General features: G+C 42.7%; 1 protein-coding gene across 14 annotated transcripts in view; it reads left to right on the top strand.

Moving 5' to 3' along the window:
• The window catches only part of SORBS2 (sorbin and SH3 domain containing 2), a 665007-nt gene that overhangs the window by 577353 nt on the left and 62047 nt on the right, over positions 1-25607 (top strand). For all 14 annotated transcript variants that reach the window (XM_085641964.1, XM_085641952.1, XM_085641951.1 and 11 more), the window contains one exon: positions 3425-3628. In XM_085641964.1, the coding sequence (XP_085498090.1) occupies positions 3425-3628 (204 nt within the window). The remainder of the gene's footprint in view (positions 1-3424; positions 3629-25607) is intronic.

Genomic DNA, 25607 nt, shown 5'->3' with positions numbered 1-25607 from the left:
TTACAGGCAAATCACTGAACGATTTCTCAGCAATTACTGTAAAAAACGTTAAAATAATCCATGTTAGCGATGTAGTTCCTGTTTACATTTCACATATTTTAATTAATCTTGCATTCCCTAAGAGTGTTTGCTTTTTCCAGGTGTTGTCTGTAATTTTTTCATGCAACACATGACTCTTGTATGGTGTATACTGTAAACTAAGTCATCTCTACATGTCATTGGCCACGGTTGAGAGATCTGCAGTTGAAGTCGAAGGCAGTTTGATTTTCTCACAGTGCCTATCAGCGGGTCATAAGAGTGTTCAGAGTTCATGCTAATCCATTCCTGGGCCTCTCTGCAGAGCGCACAGTGGGATTGACCTATATATGGCATTTGTGGTTACCATTTTATGTGAAAGTTTGTGAAAGAAGTATACACAGCTTTTAAAATATTGAAGGCACCAAAAGGAAAATAAACTTCTGTCTTTTCAGGTGAGGCAAGAGATTGAGAGTGTGTGTATATGAGAGGGAGAAATTGAAAAGGCATGGTGAAGAGGAGGTGACGAAAGGAAATATATGCAAAAGAATGGAGTGAAAAAAACAGTGATGAGCTGGAGAATGTCAGAAAGATGCGGGGAGAAAAAGGGCAGAAGCATCTTCTGAGTAATTTGGTGTGAAGTGGAGAACAGGAGTGACTGAGACCACTATCCATTCCATAGACCTCATTAATGTTTAATTCACTTGTTCATGTTTTCAAACTCCAAACATTTCCAGTTCTAATTATTTACAACAAAATCATTGTCACTCATTTATCTGATACTGCTAGCAAGCGCTCGCAAAGCCAATCAGTTTGGTTCGCTTCAGACATATGTACGTGGTTGTGTGCTGTATCAGGACGCAATAACAAACAAGCATTAGAAATGCAATAGGTCTCACATTTTTTTGAGTTAGAGCTATTGGCATAGCTCAACAACTGCCGGACAGAAATTGCCACTTTGCAGGTGCCGGACAGAGCATTGCTTTGTGAAACGGCCTGAAAGCCTAAAACGATGTTGATAGCATACATAATAAAAAGGCAGATCAGGATGACCAGGAGGAACCGCGGACGTATTGGGATGACCAACGCACCAAACAATGAGTGAAATCGCCTGGCCATGACCCAAGCACGCAAAGGCAGGAGAATCAGACCCAATGCACCTATAAAACACCCGTATTTCTAAATGGCATAACAGCGAACAAATGGCAATTCATGGGCATGCCAAACGCCTATACAGGAGATAACAACAGGTGTTGCAGACAGCGCATGAGCGCTGCTTAGGCTCGACCTAAAAACTCAGAGAGGCACTGAAACACTGGTATGGCAGCATGCTGTGTGGAGAACAGGATTTTAGTTCACATATTTTAAGCCACACCGCTGATTACATAGGCCAACACAATTAGAAAGGATTCCTACTTACGCTTCTTTGGCCACACCTATTTTAGATATCTACACCTTGTTCATCTTTCTTAAAGCACCCTGGGTAGGACATGGTTAAAGTTCGAAACCCAATTGCAACTGAGACACAAGTGAAGACCTGCAGATGGGCGGCCACACTGGGCTGTTGAAGGGAGCGGGGACAAGTGCTGATGTTGGTTGTCACAGTCAACTGCTTAGCATTTTATACTTAGCATCTTGGAGCTGTTTTTCACAGTGTGGAGGTAGACATAAAAGAGCACCATCACTCAAACTATCTGATGGTTATCTTTTGAAATTCTGAATGGTTATCTTGTGGTAAACTGTGACTAGCCGTATCAAGACTGACAATGGTTGACCCATTCTTCATTGTATGTATATTATCCTGTGGGCAACCTAAATACTGATCTAAATGCGGAATCTAACGGTTTTCAGTGTAAATTTCAAGTAAAATATGCAACGGCTATCTTTGAATACCAACTTGTGGGGTTGTCTATTTTTTAATATTAAGACTCATCTCAAAATACGGGTATTAGAAGAGGTCTCATTTCTGCAAACCACAAGAAGTTGTCAAGAGTGCACAGAAGAGGACTTTCAGAGTCATGCATGATTTACTGAAAGAAAGCACTGTTGACCTGCAGAAAAGTGCGACGAAACATCAATTAAACAGAAATCCTTAGTGCACATGTTGGGTAAATGGTAAAAGTAGCACAAACTACTCAAGTAAAATGCTTTGGTAAAGTTTTAATAAGGGTTGCCGAAGAAGGCAGAAAAGAATAGCATTGGCTTAAAATGAATTAAATAGAAGAAAAACAAGCATTTGCAATGCAATAGGTCTCGCATTTGTGAGAGTTTAAGCTATTGGCATTGTAAATAACAATGCCTTTAATTTATCTGTTTTGATAATTAACACATAAATAAAAGGCATTCTCATTTACAATGCCAATAGATCAAACTCTTGAAAATGCCAGATCTATTTCACTTCCAAGAAGCGATCGCCATTGTCCCGGGATGCTTGGAAAGTGAAAGCGAAAACTAGAAATAATTGTACACCAGCACAGCAGTAGAGTGTGAATACTGCATTCTCATTTGCTGCTGGTGAGTTATCATCGATAAGACAACGCTGCAGCACTATTCCGCCACCACAAAGGAAGGCAGGGGCTGTTCTCCCTTCGGCTGCCCAGTGAATAGTAATTGCCTCTTCCTCAGGGCCATTAATGTTGCTGATACCTTAAGTGGACCAGAAGCATTCAGTAGTGTGCTCAGGTGTCTGGCCTGAGGATATGTCGATCCTCCAGACACGGCAAAAGAAGTTACTTTTTATTTCCAGAGAGTCGCATCTCGTGGGCAGAGAAGTGTCAGTTTCAACCCTTCTGCCGCACAGGACCAGCGCTAGAGCCAGTTGGCTTCAGTTTCAAAATGGCTCTTTCCTCAGATATGGCCATCGGGAAGACCATTTGTTTACAGTAACAATAAAGGGTGAGTGAAAGGTCAGGTAGGTATATAGGCCCAGAGGATCCTCTGACCCTACCTTTCCCTGATAAAATACCAATCAACTGCACCCTCTCCCCATCCAATATTACTTAAAGATACGGTTACTCTGTGAAACTTTTTTTCTGCTAAATCACTGATATGGTTGTAATCACACTAATATAATTCATTGTTTCAAATTATTGCCTTTGTTTATAACTCTTCCAACAACAATGGTCCTTGGCACCCAGATTTGTTTTTCAGACTTTATTTTTTCCATTTGTACTGGCTATTTGGCTTCCATTTCTCAGAATACGAGTGTTTAATCGATGCTACATTTTACCTTCTTTTCAATGTTCACTGAACAAGTGTCCCATATAGCGCCTACTTTGGCATCTTCCAGCCCATGTGATTGCTCAATACTCATTCACTCCCAATGGTATTGAACGTCTATTTGCCAAAAGCATTAGTACTGTGAAGACCTAACCACTTCATGACAATGTGAAATCAAACTTCATTGCAGGGAGACCGAGTAACTCTTCTAAAGCGAGTGGATCAAAATTGGTATGAAGGTAGAATAACCGCAACGAACAGACAAGGCATCTTCCCCGTTTCCTACGTGGAAGTCATCAAGAGGAGTGCTTCGAAGAGCTCGGGAGACTACCCTGAACCTCCCATACCGCAAAGCTATTCCAGTGACAGGATACACAACCTAAGTTCAACTGCGGTAAGTGGCCCCAGAGCTTTTAATATACTCTCAGCTATTGTATAAGCCTATCTATTTAAAAGTAGGAACAGCTTTAACGAATGGTTTAAGAAGATCCTGAAAAGGAGCTGAAATTTTAGATTGTCTTAATTATAGATCCATGTATTCACTTGTGGCACACCCTCATTATGAGATGCTCAGTGTTAATTATTAGCATAGTCGTATACAGTGGGCAAGCAGCAGCCCAGGGAGCCACTGTAGCTTTCCTGTGGCAAGTGTTTTAAAATGCCCGAGCAAGCCTGTTCCTGAAGCTCCCCAGCACCGTGATCCTTCTACGTACCCTAAATGCCTTGCTCTACCAGGTTCTCCAGGTGGCAAAATCAGAGCACCTCTTAAAACCTAGATGTTGATATGTCACTAGGGGGTATAGTAAAGACAGCAAATGTGAAGAAATTATAAAAGTATATTGGTTTATGTACTAAGTATATTGGTTTATGACAAGAGTCATTTTTGGCACCGAAGAGCATACTACGCCCTGGAAATCCTACAGTTGTCATATTGTTACCACAACATTTATTGATGCCACTTAAAGTTACTTCACATAAAGTAGAGAGGCTTGATTATGTGTCATAAATTCTATCTGAAACAACAAAAATACATTGTGCCATGCAGCAATCCAAGATTTGTTGGATTACATGACAAACAGATGTGTTCATCTGTGCTGTGTGGTGCTACCAATATTCCTTATAATGATCAGCACTGCTGTTCCTTGCAAATGCAAACAACAGACACTTACCAGGAAAGCTAGGCACGATTGTGCATAGTGATGCTGGTGTGTGGGCTATCCCTCCGATGAGTAGAAGTAGCTTCTAAGATATTGCTCTATCCCAGCCAAAAAAGAACGTTGCAGCCATCCTCAGCCATTGTCATTGGGAGGATGCGGCAGTACTGACATTATTTTAGGCTTATATTGTTTGTAACCTCAGTGCAGAATGGTATGTTACATGGGGTCAGATGTATGAATATTGGGAATAGCGATTACCTCATTGCGATTCACTGCAAATCGCAATTAAGTAATCACTATTCCTAATGTATGAAACTCATAGAGATTCATTTAGCGATTCCCAGTGGCCCGCAGTTGATCTACCTTGATAATATTCATGAGGTGGGTCGCAATTTGCGATCCTTTGGGAATCACTAAAACACAGGGATGGTGGCTTGCTGGGGACGTTTAAAAAAAATGTTTTTTTTTAATGTAGCGGATACATTTAAAAAAAAAGTAAAATGAAAAAACATTTTCCCTACCATTTACAAAGGGGTCCCTTGGGGACCCCTTCCTTGTTGCGAATGGGTTACCACCTACTTGAAGTAGGTGGTCAAATGTGAATGTTTATAAACCGCATTTCAATCACAAGACATTCTTACTTAGCTCTGCGATTCGGTATTAGAAAGGGGCGCCCTAAACACGCCCCTTCCTAATACCCAATTGGTATGTATTTGCAGTTCCAAATTGAGATTAAGTAATATGTTACTGAATCGCAAATTGGAAGTTATACATACCAAAATGAATTTTACCGGTCTGCGACTAGTAAAATGCATGATACATATGACCCATAATTATTTTATAGAGCACTTAGTCACCACCATCATAGCCTTTTGGCACTAGTACAGTAAAATAGTGAGAATTAAGCTAAGCAGAGTAAGTGGGAGACAACCAGTTCTTGATATTTCAGTGAAAACCCCTGCAAAAGAACACTTCTAACTTTGAGAAAATTAACATCACGGTGAAAACACAGAGCTCAGACGTTCTCTTCAATGCATTCTGCTGCAGACAGTACAATCTCCACAGTGAACTTAAAGCATTTTTGTTTTCTAAATAAGGAATTGTTCAACACAACAGTATCAAATGAAACCTTGAGCGACCATAGCAGTTTATGGGAGGGAGAAGAAAGATGATACAATGATGCAACATCAAAAACCCCAAAATTACATTTCTTTGTATGAACATATACACACATACATGTTTGGCTCATTTTTCACACACTGAGAAATCAGTCTTTTAAAGATAAACTATATAGCGTGAACTTAGTCGGACAGCAACAGTGTGATACATAAACATAACACTATCATATATCTATACACTATCATATACTGTATCATTAGGCTCCTATTGCGAAAGGTGGTAGTTTTCTTCAATAAGATGTTTTTCCAGTTCTTTCCAATAGCGTGGGAAAAGTGCTTAATTTGAGCCTGTGGTTTCTGGTGCTTGGCACTGGCAAATAATTGTCGGCACCAGCACTTATGACAGTCTGCCACATGGTGGCACTATTTGTCTAATTTAGAGATGAGCAAAACAACAGTTGTTTTTTAATTCAATATACATTCAATATACATTGAAATGCATCTCAACCCATTCTTATAGCTTTGGGAGCTGGGAATAGTCTGAATTGTCACACCTGTAGTAGTGTGATGCTTAGTAGATGAGTTGGTACTGTCATTGGCAGGAGCAATGGGTGGAGCAAGCTGCGGTGATCTCCTGACGAGGGCCCTAGAGCCTATGTTATTTTTTTTTGTTTTTTTTTTTACAAATTATGCACTGGGTAGGAGTCAATATGTTGTCAATGGGGATGTTTATCCAAGTCCTTAGTGTGCAGCTAGAGTAGGACTGCTGCCTGACCTTTCCTTCTTGCCTTTGTTTGTCTCAATTGTAGTGATATCCTTGCTCCTGGTACCGCACTGGCTATCTGAAGAGTTTAGTTTCTCAGCCAGTATGCAGCCGTGTGGATTCTAACGGCTTTGTAAGCGATTAAGCTAGTCTTGAAGATGAGAAAGACATGGAGGTGAGGCCAGTGCTGTGACTTCAGAGTTGAGTTGATGTGGTTGTTCTTCTTCATGCACTTTATGTTGCATGAAACAACACGTGAGATGTCTTTTTTGGGTGGAAGGCTGTTGAGTAGAGCATTGAGCACAGGATCGTAAACTCATGTTCTGAAGTCACTTCCACATTACAATGACTTCAATTCCTTCAGGAGAGAGAGCTGGTACTTTCCTGACTTCATGTTTTGGTGATGTGTTTTTTGAAACAGAGTTCTTTGTTGAAAATTGAATGTAGCGGTTTTTCCTTAACTGTCAGTTTAGGGCTGAAGCCTTCTTGATTCATGTCAATTAGGTAAGCCTGAATCTGTGATTTATTTTTCTGCTGTTGGTGAGCTGGAGAAATTCTATCTTTATAAGCCTGAGTTTTAATTAGCTTCTTGACATCCAGTCTTGGGTTAGCTCAAGGCCAGTTTTTAGTTGCTCAGTATTGTAAGCCTGGTATATTTTGAGGTTGGTTTGTGTGGCATCTGAAAATTGGTGGATCTTAGTGCAGTTGCCAGTAGGTATGTATCTAAGTAGCTCTCTGTGTAGGTTGAAGATGATAGGGGAGAGGCTAGGACCCTGGAGAACTCTGCAGGAGACACCAAGATTTAGGGTTTTTGAGGTTCCCACCCAGATGAGATGATGGTGATTGGCCATGTAAGAGGTGAACCATTTTAAAAATATGTACAATGAGTGCTTAGTGGTCGACTGTGATGAAGGCTTCAGAGAGACTGAGCATCATCTGGAGGAGGTTTGTTAGAGTCATTAATGATGAGGTTGTTGGTAAGTACTTGAATGTCTAAAGCTGGATAGGTAGTCTCGTTGAAGGTTATTTTTGTTGATCTGATCATGTAGTTGCACCATTACTGCTGTAAGTTTTCTGAAAAGTAGGCAACTGACGAGTCCGCACTGAATGTATGCAACTAGTTTAGTATTTATCATTAGCATGTGATGGATCTGTATTGTTTTGAAATCATCTAGAAAGATTACTTGGCTGAGGGAGGCATTGATAATGTGCAGAGGGGTGTAAGAGGATCTCTATAAAGAGATTTTACAGTGAATGATGGTAGAATGTTGGACCCAAGACATCTGCATTACAAATAGTGCTCTGAGGCTGCCACAAGCGTGTGTTCCCATTTTGCTATTACAGAAGGGACCGCAGATGCTTACCCGACTCCTTCTGTAATGCATATCATGCCGACACTCATATAACATCAGCATGAGAGGGTGCGGCCCCATGCTAATGAGTGAAACACTTTGCCTCTACATCTGCGCCTTATTATGGATGCGAGTGCAGAGGCAAAGAGAACCCCAAGAGTCGCACTGATTGTGCACCACAGAGTGGAGGCACACAGTCAGAGCGCCCCGAAAAGCAACCTCTGCAAAGGGAGAAAGGGGATTCCATTGACCCTCCAGACACCCCATGCAGGCAGGTGCAGTCTCTCACTGTACCCACCTCCAGTGGAATCTCTTTGGTCCTTTGACGTACAGACTGGGTACTGCCTGGATTATGAAAGACGGAGCTGCCTTTCCCTCACACACTGCCACCAAGTCAGCTGCAAGTTCGGGGCAGCTTGGAGGCAACACATTGATTGTAATGGGGCACTCTGGCCTTGTCTGAGCATGGCACACTTTTTTAAAGGTGCGCCATGGCACAGACCAGGACAGTCTACCCTTTCCATATTGAGGCATTAGAGTTTCTGCAGGTACCCCGATCCAGGCCATAGATGATCTGAAAAATCAGACATACCACTGAGTAGGGTTCTGGACCCTGTGAGTGGATTCTAAGTTGTGTTGCAACTTACTAGGCAGTATCTGTTGGAAGGTACAATAGCACTGTTATTGTAAGGTTCAAACTGTCAGTTGCAGTAAGAGTCGGATGATGTCCTATAGAGGGTGGTTAGTGCACTCCATCACAATGACTACATATTCAAAAAGCTGCATTTTCCTATATATGTTATTTACACTACAATATTTAAAATGTGTGCTCTGTATTTTACAAAATGTGGAACTCTGAGCCGAGCGTTTCTTTATAGGTTGTTGCAGTTCTTGTTCATCATCTGTAAAATAACAAGTGTATAATGTTAGCACAATAAGTATTCATGCCTTCAAACAGGAAAGGTTAGGCCATATGCTGTTGGTACATACTGAAAAAGTATTTAAACACATTTAAATAAAGAAAATTATTCAACTCGCATGAAAATATGTCTGACTTTCCATGGCTACCTGGTTGCAGGTATGTGCCTAGAGGCATTGCCTCGAATGGCCACAAAAAGGGCCTTTACTTTGAGGCACAGAATTATTATTTGAAACTATATAGTGCCTTGTAGAAAGATGACTCACGAGGCACTAAAAAGTACAGGCAGTCTCCCCCTTCAATAGGTGTGAGTGGAGCAGAAACGCTTTGGTACTTAAGAAAGTTTCCTGCTGCTCCAGAAACTGAAGCTGCCAGACTGGAATGAGCTGGAATATATCCTGAAACATTATAGTTCCAGGGGGATGCAAACTAGAGAAGGGGTGAGTCACTGCAACAAAATGCACTTCGGTTTCACCAGTCTCTTCAACTAACTTTAATCACGCTAAAAATAGGCCCCAGTGTAAAAAGTTCTGTCCTCACACAGCAGTGGATAGGTCTGCGGCGTGTTGGACAGCACACCTTCCCGACAAGCCATGTGTCGGTCAACATTGTCAACACTTTTGCCAGAGTAGAAACTGCAAATGATAATAAAAAAAGACACGCCCAGAGTCAATGGCAGAGGGATGCCCGCCAAGCACACAACTCTTATGTAGTGCTCAATTAATCACTGCGTTCAAAGGACATGGTTCATTCTAATGTTTATCCTGTGGAACCCTGTGTGGTATTTTATGTAAATTGCTGCTTTGGTACAGGTGATCTTTAACGTCCCCAATAAAATCCGACATCCCGAGATTTGGAATTTATTAAGTGCGATGGTTTGTAAACACCTACTCTTAGTATTTTCTCTTTCGTGGGGAATAACATGCAGATTTTGGTGTTTACTACTAGGGGTGGGCAGAATTTGCGAAATTCACTTTCGCAAATTAACGCGAAAATGTTAAAAATCTCCGCAAACACGCGGAAATATCACGAAGATGCGGAAGTTTTTTTCCCGCCCGTTCGCGGTATTTTCTGCGTGGTCGCAGCTCGCCAACTTACCCATGCGGTTGCTCGCGGGCGTGGCCATCTTGTTTTCACTTGTCTCGCGGTGCATGATCGCGACAAGAAAGACGTGATCGCGCGACGCATGACGTTACTGCGGGCGCGAACTGTCGCGAGACAGTGTAAATGGCTACCAACAATCCAACATCTCGTGGAGAACGCGACCGGATCGGGAAAACTTGTCGGCGAACGCGGGGATTCAGGTAAGGCGATCGCGCGCACGCGATAATGTATTATTTTACAGCGCGAGCAAGAAACAAATTATTGCTAAGCTGCGGAATGCGGAAATTTTGACATTTTCGCGCTTTCCGCGGAATGCGAAAATGCCAAATTATCGCAATTTCCGCAAACGGAACGGAATTTTGGCCCAGGCCTATTTACTACACCACAAGCCCCTGTAAATACTGGGCGTTTCCCCCCTCTAAATTCCATCAGGTTTGACCTGCCAAAATGTAATGGAGTTGTGAACTTGATTGCACCGGCCATTGCCCGTGCTAAGACGTCGCACCACTTTTAATTGCACAAACAGGGGTTTGTGCAGGGTTACAATTTACCAAGGCACTTTTAATCAGGCTATGAGTCTGTCTTAAAAAGGTTCTTTCTAAATCATTTAAAAATGAAAATTACAGCCAGTCCTGAGTTACACTTAATAGTTGACTGTTTTACCTTGTCATTAGCTAGAGGTCTGGGTGTGCGTGAGATTTCCAGTGCAGATATGTGCACACCTGGATTTTGTTAATCTGAGCATGCTGGGTATGTAGAGGAAAACATCTTAATATACAGACCTTTAAGTTTAGATCAACTAATGTTTTGTTTAAAATAAGTGTGTAAAAGGAACACATTGTAGACCATCTATCTGGACACCATTTAAGTTGGAATTAGCATGAATAAAGCATCAATGGTAATTTCTTATGAGATTGAAATTAAGATAGAGAGTTCCAATAGACAAAGGGCAGTGAGGGCCTTTTTCTGCCTGGCACGGTGATACCACATTGGGAGTTACCAATCCTAAAGGACTGGTGTCTGCCCGCGTGCACATTAGATGCCATCTACGAGAGCTATGCGTACGTAGCATGCTGCAACAAGACACACCTGGAGGCTGCAAGGCACAGTTGAAAAGAAGAGGGCACAATCGAACACAGTCTTCTGCACACAGACATCATTCCCAGCTGTGCTGAGCCTTTGGGCCTCTTCCTCTACTGGTGCATCATTCCGAGCTCAGCTTGGGAGAATGGCATGGTAGTATCAAGTTTACCTACTTTAGGAGCTACTGAATTTAGAATAGTGCTATGTCTGCACCACACAAACCTTCCTTTGTTTTGCCTGGTGAAATGTGTGTGGGGAAAACTGCCAGATCCACACAGATGTGGCAAAAGTTATACTCGTGATTAAATCTGGATTAAAGAAGCCCACGGAATGAGACCCTTAATATGAATCAGCGTGACTTTCGCCTCCATAGTAATTGCTGATTTCTTGTGAGATGGAAGCGGACAGGCATGAGCATTCTTGTTATGGACCTTCCTTTTGATCACCTGAGGCCCACCACCGTGAGCAGATCCTCTCACTCTGTTCACTTTGCAACCTAACACAGGCCGGGACGGATCATTCACTCATGCCTTTTCATCAACTAGTGCCCATTTCCTTGAGCAGAGCACCTTGCCCTGTCAAATTTGCAAAAATCCAATTATATCCTGTGGAACTAAAAGGAGGGACCCCGACTCAGAGAGTGCTCTGGTGAAGGCTTGAAGAGGGAGTTTGGGCCCTCTTGGACCCTTCGCCAGAGTTCTCTCTGTCTAGGGGCTCCCTCCTTTCAATTCCACCGGTGACAACGACTTGGCGGAGTTTAATCAACGGGTCATTGGATCAAGTTAGCACTAGATCTGGTGCTGTCAGCTAATGCTACCCACTCCCACCACCTTTGCCCATCTGACCCCTGGTATAATTCAACCCTTAGGAAATCTATGCCGAATTGCAAACAAATAGAACAAAAATGGAGGTTGGATTATTCCCCCTTCATCAAGAACGAAGTGAGTGCTGTTTGTGCATATAAGAACCTAGTCCTAACTACTGAGGCCCGCCACTATGCAGCCGAAATCCGTAATGGCCAAAACACAGCGAGAGGTTTTCAGTATTGTTCATTCCTTGTCCTCTCCAGAGTACACTGCCTCGTTTGGAGCCATCACAGACTATCTGACTTTCTCACTGATAAAATTAATATTACCCTCCGACCCTCTTAAGCCAGTCACCACCAATTCTACTCTTCTATGTGGGTTTTTCCTTTCTTAATGTCAGGCCTCCAATAGTTAATGACTCTTCAGGCTCTCCATGTTGCCGCATATCATGCACACCCAGCCACTTGTGATCACTGTGGCTCTACAGATCCTGGGCAATAAATCGGTTCTTACTGCATTGGTACCAGCCGCCAGAAAAAATGTTCTGGTCACCCCCTTGTTAAAAAATCCTCTGCTGATTCTGCCGTCTTGAGTAACTTACACAAAGGGATCTCTTTTTTGTTTTTGTCAGAGTCCAATAACCTTCTGGACATTGCTCTATCTGGCTTTCATCCTCCGCACAGCACAGAGCCTAATATTGTTTTGGTCCTCGATGACCAGTGATTGCTGGTGAAACAGAGAAAAGGCTGCTTTCAATATGGCCATCCACAACCTCCTGGTAGACTGGCTTTGTAAGGCAAGGATTCAAGGCAGTGCTCTTCCTGGATCAAGTCCTACCTCTCCCATTAGGATCAAGCTGTTTACCACCCCTTTTCCGCTTGGCGTACAGATCACATCAGTTATGCCCTGCTCCAGCTCCGGTCACCTCAACAGGGAATCTAGCATTTCAATTTGATCAGGATATGTCTCAGTCAGTGCATACACATCAACTTTCTTCTACTTGTGTTTTCTTTCTAAAGCTCCTGCACAAAACACTTCTATACTCCCCTCTTAAATTCCAACTACTTGTGGTTCAAGCTCCATTACTGTAGTTCTCAGGATTTGTGCTCTTTGGTCTTTACCATATAACGCGTTCAGTGCATTTAAAATGCAGCTCTCCATCTTGCCATCAATCTCCTTATCCATTCTTCTTCTTCCACTACCTTGAATTCCTAGTGCTGTCTGCCTGTAGCCAAGCTGATCATTTTTTAATTTTTGTGCTTAGTTTTCAGAGCTTGCTATTGTTTCTGCCCCTTTTCCTTGTAACAGAAAAGTTGCCATTATCATCTGCCTCACACTCTTAGATCTTCAGCAGCAAGCCTTCTGGTTGTTCTTATGTTCTGCTGTGTGCAGTTTGATGGCTAAGCCTTCTCCATCACAGCATCAAAGATTTGGAAACCTTTAGCTGACTCTCTTCGGGACCCAACGAGCTTTTGCCTTTTCAAAGCGCATTAACGACTTGACTCTTTCCAGGACTATAGTGTTTTTCTCAGGTTTTAGTGGCTGGATATATTTAAGGTACTTGCCCTCCTTATAAATGCCTTTCACATCACAACCCTGGGCTAATAAGTATTAATCATGCATGTATATCTTGGTGTTTTCTTGAGAGATGTAATAACTTGTATGTTAGACAGATGAGGAACACACTACCACCATGTCTTCCCTGACTCTGATGTTGGCCTTTACCAAATCTTGTGAGATGGAGAAAATTATTGATCAGGCTGGTGATTGCCAATACGTATGAATCAAACTAAATTTAACCATCATAAACCTTGGTAATTTCATGTGACGTTGATAAAATATTGAGAAGACTGGTGAGGGCTAATTAGTATGAGTCAACAGGTATATCTTGCTGCTTCCTTATGCAATGAGTGGTAAAATCCACAAATTGGATGTATTCTTCGACTTTGCAAAGGAATGCGATACTCACAGGTTGCTATTTCCATGACAAGAAATGAACATCAATATTTCTGAGTGGTTTGAAAAATGATGGGCTTATTCACAAACTGCATTTTCATTACTATGTGAAGTAGTACCACAGTAGTACTACACACTTACTACAAAATACTGTTCACTAACCTATGGCCAGAGATCTCATTCTCCACCTCTTCCATCTTTTCTATGAAAGATCTCTGCCAAAGTGATACAGTAAGCATATGGTTTTGTAATGAATGTGGGAGGGACCAGGGTGAGTGGTTGGAACATAGAGAATACCTACTACCAAATAGCAGGGTTTTAAGGTCTAAGTAGGAGGGATTTATGGAAGGGTGAACAGAGGTTTAGGGATGGGCATTCTAATACAAACACCCATCCACAAAGTGTAAACCCTTTGCTATTCGCAAACTACATCTATAAAGTTACTGCACCCCGAAAGGCCACAAAACAGTCACACTCTAGCCCAGCCAGTAAGTCTAGCACCACACGTCGCCACTCATTACTGCAACACATTCCCTTATAAAAAATAGAGGGAGGGATAAAAAACAAAACTCCATAAAATCATGCTAAATTAATTCAAATATGTTGACATTAGTATTATATAATCTATGTCAGTGTTACTTCATAAATTATAAAAAATCAAATTTTTATTATTATTTGCCATTTGTAAAGCGCGCAACTACCCATCGAGTTTCCCGGTGCTAATCACTACAGTGGCATTACTGAAAACACTACCATTAAAAGAGTCATGTTTTTAAAAATTTGCTTAACTGTATCAATGAGGTACAATTCCTCAAATACTGAGGCCAGGCATTCTACAGTTTTGGACCTAGATACGCAAAAGAGCTACCGCCTGTTCGTACCCGATGTATTCTTGGTACACAGTGCTGTCCCTGGTTAGCGCATCTCAAGTTTCGGGAAGGAATATACAAGGAGACCACCTTTGAACATAAAGCAGAGGGCTTTGAATTGTATTATTTTTCCAATCAGTAACCAGTGTAACTCCCGCAGAATGGGGGAGGCTGCGGTCCTTCTTGAAGAGCGAGTGAGAAGCCTAGCCGCGGCGTTCTGTACCTCTGGAAGGTGACGGATAGCTGCCTTGTCCGTACCCAGGTACAAAACATTACCATAATCCAATCTTGAAAGAATGAGAGCCTGAATTAACGCCCTCATTGCTGAATGAGGAGTAATCCAACTAATTGTTTCACCAACTTCATGACTGGAAAGCAGGATGATGCAACTATGGCTGCTTGAGGACGCATAGACAAATCTTCATCTAGCCAGAAGCCCAGGCTTTTACTTTTGGAGAAGGAGTGGGAGCAGAACCTAAAGAGGCCGTCCAGTGCTCCGGACCCCATAGGTGTGGATGTTTCAGCAGATTGATATCCATCCATGCAGCAAGCCGCTTGAGACCATAGTTAATTGACTCAGCATGGTGTTTCCGATGGGAAGTCGATGAGAAAGTCATTTGGGTGTCAATTTTGGTGTCATCGGCGTACGAATAAAGTGTAAGGCCACCACTCTCCACCACATAAAGGTTAAATAACAAGGGACTTAGTGCAGAACCCTGAGGAACTCTTAAGAGGAGGGTATAGGTCTCTGACCGAGAATCATTCAAAAGACTAGCCATTCGAAGGCAGTGCCCTTCAGGCCGATTGATATCAGTCTATCCAGCAGAATGGGGTAGTACACCATGTCAAAAGCTGCACTCAAGTCAAGCAATATCAAGGCCACAGTATTACCCTCATCCAGCAGACTTTTTAAATGCTCCATGGCCCCTAGTAAGGAAGACTCCTTGCTATGAACCCTTCTGAACTCCGACTGAGACGGGTGGAGGAGTTGATGGGTTTCAGTATAGGTGGTTATGGTTATATTGACATGCTTTTCTAAAATCTTAGTGAAGAGTGACAGCAGAGAGATGGGTCTGTAATTTGCCCAGGTGATTGTGTCAAGATCGGGCTTTTTTAATAACGGAAGAACCATGGCATGTATCCATGTTTGTGGCATATAGCCCTCTTTGATAGTACAGTTAAGCAGATACATCACCACTTGTAACGGATCCCTGTCTAGAAGCTCCAACCTGGCCGGAGGAAGTGGGTCCAGGGGGCATCCCAATTTTAATAGCCCGGAAACCCTCATAGTCCAGCAGAGGACAGGCCTCCATTTTTTGTGAGCTGGCTGAAACGTATCTGGGGGAGGGTGGGATATGAATAGAGGCATATCGAAGAGTAATATCTAATTCCTCCTCAAGAGCCCTAGACTTCAGGCTCTCTTCTAACTGCGTTTGAATGATAGTCACTTTGTTAATTAAAAATTGTTCTAATTTTGAGCACTGGGGCTGAGACAAATAATGTATAATCGAAAATAATGATTAGCTGATTTAAAAAACATTAAATGAAACGTTTAAACTTTGAATAAGAATCCAAAATGTATCTAAATTAATTAAACCAATGACATTTATACTTAGCAAATATGAATTAAATATATAATAATGGTAGTTAGTGCTTGTAAAAAAAATTAAAGACATTTCTTAAATAAATACATATTTTAATTAATTAAATATGTAATACAGATTTTGCTAATTTCCTGTATAGTAGTAGTAGAATACTTTATTTCGGTTACCATAAGACATCAAAGTGTACATACAATAATACAGTAAAATATGTCTAAATAAAGATAAATAAGTTGGTAAAAAGATAGCTCATACTTAAGTCAGTCAGTCAACAATAGCTTTATTCGGTTAATAATTAAAACCATCAAAGCATACACAAAATTTCATTTGCAAATAGTTACATGTAAAAATAATTAACAAAGGAATTTCAAACAATACACAGTGCACAAATATACATAAAAATATGTTTGAACAAATAATTGGCGAATGTGGACATTAAAAAGTAAGGCAGGCCAAAATTTATAAAACTATTTCATGATTTCAATAGAAAAAGGTAAAATGGCCCGGTCTCGGACTGTCAAACACGCTGAAAAATAGAGCTAAAATATATTAAACTACATTCGATTTCTACTTCTAATTGCCCCCGAAAGATAGCTGGCGACTCCGAAACAGACAAAAGGAGAGCCCAGCATTTGCAGAAATACCAAGGCGGGCCTTACTTGGTCAAAGTGACAGTTCTTAAAAATGGGGCAAATAAATTTCTTACGTAACAGAGTGTAAAATTTACAGTAAAAAATCATATGCAGCGTATTTTGTTCGAAGGCGTTATCACAGGGACAGGGGCCCAAAGTGCCCTCTTTAAAAAAGCCCTTCGGGTGTGCTAGGAGCCAAGGTAACATGCCATGTTTAAACCTAATCAATAAGAACAAATGGAAAGGGTTATTTATATAGGTCAAGTATGGCTGAATCTCATTGCCCATACTTAACATGACAAATCTCCTAACAGACGGTTTACACACTTCCTCGCCTTCTCTCAGCAACTTTGCCCTGCACATGAACTGAGACTTTAAGTCTTTTATTTCCAATTTAGACAGCTCACATGGTCTCTCAAATAATTCTAAGCAGCCAAGAGTCTCCATCTTAGATTTAATATATCGTAGCCACGGAATACACATGGCTTTGTCAAGGGCCAGACAATCTTGTATAATGAGCTGGTTTAGGGTTGGTGGGTGCTGCACCCAAACCCTTAACCAACCCATTAATGGAGCAACGGAAATCTGATCCACTAGGTACTCAGCCCCCAAATCTTCATGGATATTAAAAATTGAAGTAGAAACAGGCAATGACAAAAGTTTCCGAAAAAAGGCATTCTCAGTTAATTGAATCTCCAGTGCCGACGTATAGCCCCAGACCTCACTACCATACAGGGCCATAGGCACGCACTTAGCGTTATATATCTTCAAAATCGCGGGCAAGGGCTTGCATCCCAGCCGTTTTGCAAAACCCAACAATGCTCCTGTTGCCCTAGCGAGAATATTCTGTTTCTGTGCGCGTTGCGCGACCCATGATCCTCGGTCATCAAAGGTGACCCCCAAATATGGAAAGGTCTGGACTTTTATTAGCTCCTGCTTATTGCAGAAGAATTTAACCTTTTTCGCAGTTCCATCTCCTATTGTCATTGAATGTGATTTTTTAAAATGTATTACTAAGTCCAAGGAGACCATAAAATCGTTAAAACCATTTAAAAGGGCTTGAAGGCCTCTTGCAGTTCTAGCCAATAAGACCGTGTCATCCGCATACAACAAAGCGGGAATCAACTTAGTACCTGCTCTTGGGATGTCTTTACAAGATAAGGACAAAACTTCCCCCAGGTTGTTAATATAAAGTGAGAAAAGCAGGGGGGCAAGAATGCACCCCTGTCTTACCCCACGCTTCACCTGCCAGGCATCAGTTAGATTCCCGTCCTTATTATAACGGACCGCCGCAGTAGTATCTTCATGTATAAGTGCTAAAAAGGAAATCAGCACAGGGTCAAGACCCATAGCTGCCAGGGATGCCCATAGTTTTTGGCGATTAACCAAATCAAAAGCAGTAGATAGGTCCATGAATGCTAAGTGTAAGACCCCCTGCTTCGCAATCGTATACTTCCCAATGATGAGATGCAGATTAAGGCATTGACCCACCGTGCTCCTTCCCTTTCTGAAACCATACTGAAGGTCCGAAATAATGGAGTTGTCCTCCAGCCATGATGTTAACCTTGCTAGGACAACTTTACCCATTATTTTCATCGCAGAATCGAGAAGAGAAATAGGCCGATAACATGCCGGATCCTCTCTAGCACCTTTTTTAAATATTGGTACTATCACGGCCTTACCCCAAGAACGGGGAACACCCTCCTTTGCTGCCGCGTTAAAAACTAAGGTTAGAAGTTTCGCCCAGTAATTTGAATCTGCCTTGTACAAATCCGCGGGGACACCATCGGGGCCGGGTGCTTTGCCCTTTGCCATCGATACAATGGCGTCCTGAACTTCAGCCTCGGTAAAATTAATTTTCGATGACAGATTAGTATCCCCAAAATTTACTGGATTCTGGTCAGGAATCTCAGAATAAAGCCCACTAAAATGAGACACCCATTTATCTGGGGCAATAAGACAATCATTAATAGTATTTTCCATTTCATTAAAAAGTGGGCTGTTAATTACTTTCCAAAATTGGGAACTACTTTTTAAAACACTAGCGTCTGACAATTCTTCCCACGCCAAATTTTTCAGGCAAGTTTTCCTTGCCTTTAGTGTTTTCTTGAAGGATCTTCTTGCCTCCACAATCCTGCTGATATCTTTAGCACCATCTTTTAGGGCCAGTAAGAGAATAGAGTGCGCACTACTACATGCCTGATCAAACCAGTTTTTATGCTTCTTAGGTCTTGGTTTCCCAACGAGGGTTAGATTATCCATAATCTGGCTGGTTATTCGCTCAAAGGCACCAAGAATATCCCCTGGTTTAGATTCTATCGCTAGGCAAATATTAAAATCCTCCAACTTACTGTGATACAGTTTCTCAAGAAAATCACTAGGAGTAATAACCTCCCATCTCAAACGTGTTCCCTGTTTAATAGGGACTATGTTTGAATTAGAGATTGTAGACATATGGTTAGGCCTAAAGACATCATTGATATTTAATTCCAAAGATAGTGGATTGTGGTCACTAAGGACGTTTGCAGTGACACAAAATGGTCCTATCAGTCCCTTCATAGTACAGGAAATTAATATATGATAGATAATACTGTTGTGACCCTGACCAGTGAATGTAGGAACAGGAGATAGTAAATTCTGCATTGGCACAAATAAATTAAAAGCAGAAACAATACTGTCTAGAAACATCCCACCTTTTGAAAGTTCAAAGTGGGCTTCCTCCTGCGGGCAATAAGCCTGCTTAAAATTTCCAAAACAATTGGATTGTCTTAAATGAATGTTAAAATCGCCAAACAATAACAAATAATAAGGGGTAACATTATTTGCATCAAAATCCTCTAAAAAGGTGAATAAGGCCTTTAAATGCTCCAATTCGTCCATCCTCGTAAATGAATTATAAAAGTTCACAACTAACATTGATGGAAGGTTGACACCTACAACTTTAACCGCCAATATATTGGGTGAACTAGTCTTAACAAGTTCTGTGCTATACAATAGCTTAAGACTAAATAATAACAAGAGACCACCACTGGGTCTCCCCGAGGATGAAGACACAGCATATTTAATGAAAGACTGGAACCCATCCAAATAAAAGGAATCTCTGGCCTCCCACGTCTCTTGTAAAGCAATTATATGAAAGGAAGAGAGAAATGACTTCCAACATGTATCCTCTCTTTTTGCTCTCAACCCAGCTATATTCCATGACAAGGCAGTAACCCTATTTGCTAAAACGTTAGCCACACTATTTCCCATAACCGAAGGTTGGGAGGAGGAGTCCGCTACCTCCTCCCTAATAAAAGCCCTTACAGGCACATAATTAAGCGTGCCAACGGGAGCATTAACCTGGTCATCTTGAGTGAACTTAATTTTTGGCCGAGTGATACCGTTAACCCGATAAATCATTCGGGAAGCGGGACTAACACCCGAACCATAAGAAACGGTATTATCATTGACAGGCATCACACTTCCCTTTTCTTCCATACACACCCCACTGGCTTCAATGTCCAAAGACTGGCTGTGCGCTACATGAAGTCAGTCATTTGTGTCCAGAGAACTAAGGACCTCATATCTGTTACTCAGGGCCAGTGTTCTAATCGCAGGGACAGGTTGAGCATTGAAACCACTATTCCCACCCCGTCTCTGTAAGTGAGGTGGATAGAAGAACCCCAATGGGAGGATATTCACATATTCCTCATGTAATCTAGACGTTCCTGCCTGCCTAAAAATGTTAGCTACCAAATACGGGGAGCTAAAACTCACGACTACACAGTCGCCCTTAAGTGTCTTATTTAACTTCCCCACCCAGGGAACCCTTCTTACCATTTTAAAACACTCAAAAAGGTGGCTCCCCAGAACTGTCTTTTCAGCTAAAAAATGTAAGGCTTTGTTCCTCAAAGAGGACCAATTCTCTTCCTTTCCATCAGTAGATGGAGGGACATTTGCCAGAATGACAGTATACGGACAAGCCTCCGGTGGCAAATGCAAAGGGTATTCTTTAATTACCTGTGTGGGGGGCAAGCTTACTCTCCTTGGCACATCCCGAGAACTCAAGATAACACCCCCAGGTGGTTCAACGGCCACTGCAGATTGGTTAGTAGCACCTACAGTAGTAAGTATCATGGAATCAGCTAGGTCGGATACTCTGGAAATAGCTCCGGCTAAGGTGGGTCTCTCCAGTAGATTACGATTTGTTAAGATTGTTTCCTGACCAGCTATGTGGCGCTCAATCGAAGTAAGTCTGTTCTCAATTTTATCGAGCCTATTCAAAACCGGGGACAGAGAAACCTTCAATTGCTCATCCATAAGCTTTAAAATTTCAATCAAGTTAAAACCAGCAAAAACAACAGAAACCTGAGCAGCATTTACACCTGACCCAAGCGTCTTATTCCCCTGAACCAGAGGGGCCAATATAGAATCCTGTGGAACTAACTCAATAACAGACTTTACAGTCCTAGATTGTTTTACTTTTTGACGCGTTCCATTTGGACCCTTGGTCGCTTTTCTTTTACCATTTTTTAAATTAGTAGTGGCGGACATTGATACTCGAGATTGTCCAGAGCGAGTAGTTCGGGGTGAAAGAGGAGGACCATCAGTACAATCTACTACAAAAGGAACAACAACATCTCTCACTTCTAGTGCAGGCTCTACAATAGATGGACAACTAGGCAAGCTCACATCAATGTCAGCAATAAGGGCATTCGATTGCGATCCATGGTTAGACAATAATACTGGTTCCAGGGAAAGCCTCCTCTCTACACTTGCGATTTCTCTGGCAACAACAGTTTCAGCTTTCTTCAGAAAGGCATCCAGGGCCCCACGCCCCCCTTGGCCACAACTTTGATATTATTTTTAGCCATAGAGGCAAGCGAGCCGGACCGAGGAACAAAAACAACCAGTTTAAGCAGTAGTGCACACAGATACTGCAGCAGTTATCGTCACAATCCTTAGCAGCAGTACGAGCGTGGCAGTGCTCCCATTTACCTTCAAAGTAGAAGACACAGTTGGTCAAAATCTCCACGAGAGGTCCGTTCAGTGGTACTTTCAGACCCAAAGTTAGGGGGGTGGCCCAGCCCGGCCTCTTCCGGCCCCGGACGGCCACAGACGGCCCGCCCTCTGCCCGGGCTCAGCCCGGCGACGCCCGCGCGCGTCCCGCGACGCGGAGGGAGTTCCTTGCGTTTAAGCGCCTCCGGGCGCGAACTGGCGGCAAGTGGGCGTGGCAAACCCCTGGAGCACGCTGGGAGCTGTAGTCTCCCCTGCAACGGCCGTGCGAAGCTGGAAGCTACGGCGGCGGGGGAGGACTAACAGCGTCCGGGACCCAGTTCCAACAATGACCGTGGCAGTGGCAGAGATTCGCAGCAGGTGAGAAGAGCCTCCCGCTCCACCGAGGGAGCTCCTTGCGTTTAAGCGCCTCTGGGCGCGAACTGGCGGCAAGTGGGCGTGGCAAACCCCTGGAGCACGCTGGGAGCTGTAGTCTCCCCTGCAACGGCCGTGCGAAGCTGGAAGCTACGGCGGCGGGGGAGGACTAACAGCGTCCGGGACCCAGTTCCAACAATGACCGTGGCAGTGGCAGAGATTCGCAGCAGGTGAGAAGAGCCTCCCGCTCCACCGAGGGTGCTCCTTGCGTTTAAGCGCCTCCGGGCGCGAACTGGCGGCAAGTGGGCGTGGCAAACCCCTGGAGCACGCTGGGAGCTGTAGTCTCCCCTGCAACGGCCGTGCGAAGCTGGAAGCTACGGCGGCGGGGGAGGACTAACAGCGTCCGGGACCCAGTTCCAACAATGACCGTGGCAGTGGCAGAGATTCGCAGCAGGTGAGAAGAGCCTCCCGCTCCACCGAGGGAGCTCCTTGCGTTTAAGCGCCTCCGGGCGCGAACTGGCGGCAAGTGGGCGTGGCAAACCCCTGGAGCACGCTGGGAGCTGTAGTCTCCCCTGCAACGGCCGTGCGAAGCTGGAAGCTACGGCGGCGGGGGAGGACTAACAGCGTCCGGGACCCAGTTCCAACAATGACCGTGGCAGTGGCAGAGATTCGCAGCAGGTGAGAAGAGCCTCCCGCTCCACCGAGGGAGCTCCTTGCGTTTAAGCGCCTCCGGGCGCGAACTGGCGGCAAGTGGGCGTGGCAAACCCCTGGAGCACGCTGGGAGCTGTAGTCTCCCCTGCAACGGCCGTGCGAAGCTGGAAGCTATGGCGGCGGGGGAGGACTAACAGCGTCCGGGACCCAGTTCCAACAATGACCGTGGCAGTGGCAGAGATTCGCAGCAGGTGAGAAGAGCCTCCCGCTCCACCGAGGGAGCTCCTTGCGTTTAAGCGCCTCCGGGCGCGAACTGGCGGCAAGTGGGCGTGGCAAACCCCTGGAGCACGCTGGGAGCTGTAGTCTCCCCTGCAACGGCCATGCGAAGCTGGAAGCTACGGCGGCGGGGGAGGACTAACAGCGTCCGGGACCCAGTTCCAACAATGACCGTGGCAGTGGCAGAGATTCGCAGCAGGTGAGAAGAGCCTCAGTTTAAAGGTGTTCCCACTATCTGTTTAACTATATAAACTCAACAAATACACATTCAACTCCTCCAAATAATCAACTGATAAATTGTTAAATGAGAGATTGGGTACAGGTAATTAATTGTCAGGGGGTTCATTTACTGTATACTTTGTGATAGGGAGCTGTCCACCCAGGTGGCGGATATCTTTGCGTACATGTGAAAAGTTACAGGTAGTAACTTTACACTAGTAAAGTCTTAGATGTATCTACACCCTGGTTTCTGACCAGTCTACACATGGGTGTAAATGTACACTCGGAAATGGTAGATAGCACAAACGTGTAGATTTACACCTAATGGAAAAAGTAAATTTATACATGAGTAAATTTAGATGTGTTAATTTTCCTTTGTGACTAGGGCCCATGGTGGAGGCCCACAGGGTTTAGTAATTGTTTCTGACATTTATACATGAATTACAGATGGATGCAGATAGTTTCCCTGCTTTGTAAATGCAAAACTAGCCATGGTTGTAATTGCTGAGCACAACACACGAATTAAAAAGTACTCGGTTTGTTGCTAATGTTAGCATGGCATTGTATTTAGGCTAAATGAGCTACATGGCCATTTACTCACTAAAAGACAGTACTAAGTTGGCAGTAAAGAAAAAGGTTTGCATTATTTAAATACAGAAAGCTAAGTATGAGTGCACAGTGCAACCCCGTAGCTTGCAGATGGATGGAATCTTCTGCATTAAAGTACCATAAAAGTTGAGCTAGACAAGTTGTTTTATCATTAATAGTCATTTTAATTACACATTTGAGTAATTTTATTTAAATGTGGGCATCATAAATAAAGCGTATGCCATAAAGAATCCCGAGAGTAATTATATTGGCTCCTAATTAAATAGAAATGGGCCTGCTAAAGATTTGGCAGGGGAACTGTAAATCCAAGCTTAAAATGGGTCAGGTTCAGTCAAAGGAGTTGATTATTCACAATGTCCCCTCGGAGCGCTGTATAATAACCTCACTGCAAGTTAATTCTCAGCAATATTTAAAAAGAAGGTAGAAAACATTACAAATACTAGTGAGTATCTGAGCCAAGATTGTACTGATATTTGAACATGTCCGTCTTCCTTCCATGGTACATTGTCAGCCTTGGTTTCAAAGTAATAGTCTGTGTACCTTTGGCGTGAACACTACCATGAAGCTACCTTGATTCTGACTATTCAAAAAAAGTTGAGATTTGTGGATCCTGTGTTTCTTGTAACTTTAGAAACAATGCAACTGTCAAAAACATAATGCTATAGACTTTTTAATGCCTTGGTATAGAATAAAGACATTCACCCATCTGCTTCTCTTGTCTTCTTAGCCTTAAAAGTTATCCATTATATAGAATGGTCCCTATTTACAGAGTTCCACTTTAGTAAATTCGAAGACGACCTTAGTGTATCAGAATTAAGTCAGTTGCCTGATACTGTTCACAAAGGAGCAGCTCTGGAGGTGGGTAAAACCTCTTCAAGATGCACGTGCACAAATCCTTGTTAATTCCATTTTCATATCAGCATCACAGAAATGTTTTCGGCATCTGCAGGCGTGCTTCCCATACCAACCTTTCAAAGTATGATGTAAGAAAGCAGGTGTACCTTTGAGACACTCTAAGCATCCGAAGGTAGCAGCCAAGGATCTGCTGATTGATCAGATGACATACAACACACTAGCGGGATTCACTTTTGATTGGACGTTATTCCTACACAGACCACACCCGCTACTGTAATTTAACGCCTCCCCCACCACCTCAATAGATTTATCAATACATGTGCAAATAATGAGAAACAGAACATCGACTTGGTTGCCTACATACAGGTGTTGGTGGGCATAACTATGAAAGTACAATAAAATGGCCGAATACTTTTTTCTAGTGAGTCGCTCGCATATGACTATCTGAATGTATGCCGTGCTTTGTTTTACATTTTCTTTTTGTCCAGATAATGCAGTTACTATGACACCCTATAAACTATTCCATGCTATATGTATTGTACATAGAAAGTTTTAAGTATTTTATTTTTCTTAGAGAGCCTGCCATGCATACTAAATTCATTACTTTATTGTATAATACATATTTTTTGTAAATAATTAAACACCATCCACAAATTTACAAAGCTTCCATTTTCATTCTAGTTCATTGATGAAGTTATTCCATTGATTAAGGAAGTTCTTGCGTGTTCTTCTTCTTACTGCAAATAGTTTTTTCTGCTTATACACTTTCCTGAATTTATCAATCCATTCTGCTACCTTGGGTATGCTGTATGATTTCCAATTAACATTGTTGATAGATCTGGCAACTACCATACAATCAAAGAAGGTTTTCTTGACATCTAAAGGTCTTCAATCATGGTAGCGTGTATAGCGTAAAGTTGATAAGATGAGATCCTGAGTGAGAGATATCTGTAGTTTATCTGAGATATATGAAAAGACATCTTCCCAAAATGTTGATATTTTTTAGCATTGCCATGTCATATGAAACCATGTTCCCTCATTTTGCATCAAA

This window comes from Triturus cristatus, chromosome 2_2 (assembly GCF_964204655.1).
Source record: "Triturus cristatus chromosome 2_2, aTriCri1.1, whole genome shotgun sequence".
NCBI lineage: Eukaryota > Metazoa > Chordata > Amphibia > Caudata > Salamandridae > Triturus > Triturus cristatus.
The sequence above is the reverse complement of the archived record's forward strand: the minus strand, read 5'-3'. Positions and strand labels throughout refer to the sequence as shown.